At 38.0% G+C, this 4,495-nt stretch overlaps 1 protein-coding gene across 1 annotated transcript; it reads left to right on the top strand.

The window, feature by feature from the left end:
• Positions 1 to 633: 633 nt before the first annotated feature.
• Olfr167 (olfactory receptor 167) lies at positions 634 to 1,572 on the top strand. Its single transcript, NM_146935.1, has one exon. It carries the CDS (start codon positions 634 to 636, stop codon positions 1,570 to 1,572), a length of 939 nt encoding a protein of 312 aa, NP_667146.1.
• The last annotated feature ends 2,923 nt before the right edge of the window (positions 1,573 to 4,495 follow it).

Genomic DNA, 4,495 nt, shown 5'->3' with positions numbered 1-4,495 from the left:
TATGTTGGGCGGATGTACACAAACAGGATCTAGTTAGATGTTCCAAATGTGCATGAAGAAGGAAAAGAAAATGACCTTGTGTGGTTGAAAATTGTCCATAAGTATTATTTATAGACTTTTAAAGAAATAACACTTGTATTTTATAAGATCTTTTTCATTAATGTGGAGCGTATGTATCAGAAAGAAAAAGAAATTTGAATGATATTATTAACTGTTCCATTTTTGTGTGTATCTTAGGGCCAGAGTATGACAGAAAGAGTCATCATGATTGGAAAAAAATTATTAAATTATGGGTATGTGTTTTAGATATTTAAATTGGTTCCAAACATGCAGTATGAAGTCGCATGTTCATAATATCTCATATTGTTAGGAATAAAATATCAATTTTTAATAAGGCCATTATGGAAATATTTGCATAGGTACTCAAATTTCATTAAGATATTTTGTGCATATACATTGGTTTTTCTCCCAACTTATGTATGAGACAGAAGATGAGTCAAAGTACACTGTGTATTTTTTGTTTAGCAGTTATGATTATTCTCAGTCTGGTGAAAATCATGAATTGAATAATTTTATTGTGTTTAATGAATTTACTGTTGCACATGTTTCTAAGAAAATGTAAATGAACACCAAATGGATAGTTATAATCAAACATTTACAGGTTTCATTTTATTGGGATTGTTCCCACCATCAAAAATAGGTCTGTTCCTCTTCATTCTCATTGTTCTCATCTTTCTGACAGCTTGGATTGGTAACCTGTCCATGATCCTCCTCATCCTCCTGGATTCACATCTCCACACACCCATGTATTTTTTACTTAGTCAGCTTTCTCTTATTGACTTAAATTACATCTCTACCATTGTCCCTAAAATGGTATCTGACTTTATGTTAGGTAATAAATACATCTCCTTCATTGGGTGTGGATTTCAGATTTTCCTCTTCTTGACTTTTGGGGGTGCAGAAACCCTTTTGTTGGCATCTATGGCCTATGACCGTTATGTGGCTATTTGTTTTCCTCTCCACTATGCCACACATATGAATAAAAGAGTCTGTGTGATGATGATAACAGGAGCTTGGATTCTGGGCTCCATTAATTCCTGTGCTCATACTGGATATGCACTCCAAATTCCTTACTGCAGATCCAGAGCCATCAACCATTTCTTCTGTGATGTCCCTGCCATGTTGACTCTGGCTTGCACAGACACATGGGTCTATGAGTATACAGTGTTTGTGAGTACAATCCTCTTTCTTGTGTTTCCATTCATTGGAATAGTGTGTTCCTATGGTCGTGTTTTCCTTGCTATCTACCGTATGCATTCTAGGGCGGGGAAGAAGAAGGCCTATTCTACCTGTAGCACTCACCTCACTGTTGTAACTTTCTACTACGCACCATTTGCTTACACCTATCTACGCCCAAGATCCCTCCGATCCCCAGAAGAGGACAAGATTCTTGCAGTCTTCTACACAGTTCTCACCCCAATGCTAAATCCTATCATCTATAGCCTGAGAAACAAAGAAGTGATTGGGGCCCTGAGAAGGATGACTCACAGAATTTGCTTTGCAAAAATATAGACAAGTTGCTTCCGTGAATCCAGAATTTATGCACAAGTATATACAGCATTAGTTTTCTCCAGTTAATAACAACTCAAATATCCCAAAAGATATTAGGATAATAAAGGTTAAGTACTCGGATCGATCTCTTAAGTAAAAATTAGGGAGAAAAATGTCATTCTTTTTTCTTTGTCTCTCACTAATTTTATTCTTGAGATTATAATATAATTACATTTTTCCCTTACCTTTCTCCCTCCAACCACCCTGTATATCTCTTCCCACTTTCCTCGAAATTCATGGCCTATTTTCAGTAATTGTTTTTGCAGGCATATACATGTATGCCCATAACCTGTTTTGTCGACATAATTTCATTTGCATGTATGTTTTCAGGTCTTATAATTTGGCAATAGACAAACAAGTGGCTGTGCTCTTTGTTGAGGGAAGGCCATCTTTCCCAGATTTGCTTTCTTCAGTTGCCTAAAGATTTCTATGTAGAGTTGAAGTAGTCTTTTATTTGTCCATTTGCATGTCCATTCATGTTCTTGCTCAGTTCATGTTTCGGCAGTCATATTAGTGAAACTTTATGGGTGTAGTTTCTGATGTTACTAATAGACAAACATCAAATCAAAAGTCCCTGACCCTCTGGGTCTTATAATCCTTCCATCCCCTCTTCTTTAGTGTTCCCTAACCTTAAGTGTGGGGGTGTTTTATAGCTATGTGCATTTGAACTAGGTTTCACACCTCTTCATTTTGATTGATTGTGATTTTCTGTAGTACTCTCCATCAATTGCAAAGAGAAATTTCCTTGATGACAGTGAAGACTATACATATTTGTGGACATAAGGACAAATGTTTATAGATTGTTGTTAGAGATTGTGCTGGTTTAATAAGGTAATGGTTGTAGATTCTCCTCCAATGACCATGATTTCACTACCACTGACTAGTTATCTAGGTTTCTAGTATCAGGCATGGCTTCCCTTTTGTTGAGTAGGTCTTAAGTCAAATAAGAGAGCTATTGTTTACCAGCAAGAAATGCACACCACTTCTACACCCTTAGAATTATAATGTCATGTGGGTCATTGATGTTGTTCATAGGCATCATAGCTAAGAAGGACTCTTGGCTCCCTGCTTCCTTTGAAAGCTTTCATAGTGCCTTATGGTACCATGAAAGGTAGTCCTCAACTAGGGGGTATTCAGACTAGTTCAACCTCAAGAGTCCCTGAGTGCTGTTTCTGAAGTACATTATATCTTCAGCAATAGGTATTTTCATGTCTGTGGGGATGAGTAACCAAGGGCAATGGCAAGTCTGTAGGTTTTGGAAATCTTTTGGCCATCCCTGGCCAACAACTGAAAAAGGGCTTCTTATATCTGATATTAGGGTTTTTGTTAGGTTGTCTTTGGAACATAAAGGAAGTACCATCAGCCTAGATAAGAGTTCATTAAAACTATGTTTGTATGTATATACATGAGAAAACATGTACTATAAATTTTTGTTTTGTTACGTAAGTAGTTAATTGTATTATTCCTTGTGGCTTTTCAGGCATCTTTACTATTATTCTATCCACTTGCTTATTTCTGCATTTACCTCCTTTCTTCACCCTAAAAAGCTCCCATTTTCTATTTCCTGTGTATATGTGATTTAGGTACCCATACTTTCAAAAATCTGCAAGCTGTAGAAATGGCACTTAGGGATTAGGGAGTAACAGTGAAATTCATTTTGAGCATCTATTTAACTGTTAATATTTATTTACGTACCTAAATTATTTAGTTTATTTACATCTCAAACACCGTTCCCCTCTTGGCCTGTCCATCTCATTCCTCCACCTTTTCTGATTCTTCTCTGAGAGGGTAGGGTTCCCTTGGATATTACAGTACCCTGGCACATTAAGTATCTGATAGATTGGGCACATTTTCTCCCACAAAGGGCAGACAGGGCATCCAGGAACACTTAGCTGCCTGTCTTCTACATATGTGTATGGAGGGACCTCTGTCAGCCTCTTTTTGCTTCTGTGGCTGGTGGCTCAGATTCTGAGAGAACACAGAGGGCCAGGTTTGTTGACTCTGTTGGTCTTCTATGTATTTTCTATCTACATCAGGGCCTTCAATCCTTCCCCAAACTCTTCCATAAGAATCCCCAAACTCTGTCTAATGTTTGGCTGTGGATATCTTCAGTCTATTCCTGGGTAAAGACTCTCAGATGACAATTATGCTAGCCTCCTGTTTCCAAGCATAAAAGAGTATCATTAATAATTTTAAGGGATTGGTGCTTGCCCATGGGATGGGGTTTGAGTTGGATCAGTTACTGATTGGCCTTTCCTTTAGTCTCTGCTCCACCCTTGCACTATTTTTAGGCAGGACAAATTTTGAGTCAAAGTTTTGTGAGTAGGTTGGTGTTCCTTATACTGGGGGTTCTGTCTGACTATAGGATGTGGCCTCTTCAGTTCCATGTCCCTACTTTTAGGCATTTCATTTAAGGTTGCCTGCATTGAATCCTGGGAGCCTTCTCTATTCCATGCCTCTGGAACTTTCTAGAGATTTTCCCTTCTCTACACCACTGGCAGCTGCAGATTACCATTCATTTTCCTGACACTCTGGGCTTCTCTCCCTTCTCTCCAGCACCTGATAGTTCCTACTCATTCCTCTCCCTGTCTTTTCCACCCCAGAGTTCTCTTCCTCCCTCTGACTCCAATGACTAATTTATTCCCCCTTATAAGTGAGATTCAAGCATCCTTTGTTGGGCCTTCCTTCTTTTTTAACTTCTTTGTATCTGTGGGATATATCATTGGTTTTCTGTACTTTATGGTTAATATCTATTTATCAGTGAACACATACCATGCATGTCTTTTTTAGGTCTGGACTACCTCACTCAGGATGATATTTTCTAGTTCTACTCATTTGCATGCAAAACTAATGATGTCCTGGTTTCTAAATAGCTGTATAGTAT

Source organism: Mus musculus, chromosome 16 (genome assembly GCF_000001635.26).
Source record: "Mus musculus strain C57BL/6J chromosome 16, GRCm38.p6 C57BL/6J".
Lineage (NCBI taxonomy): Eukaryota > Metazoa > Chordata > Mammalia > Rodentia > Muridae > Mus > Mus musculus.
Note: the sequence above shows the minus strand (reverse complement) of the source record. Positions and strands in the feature narration are given on the sequence as shown.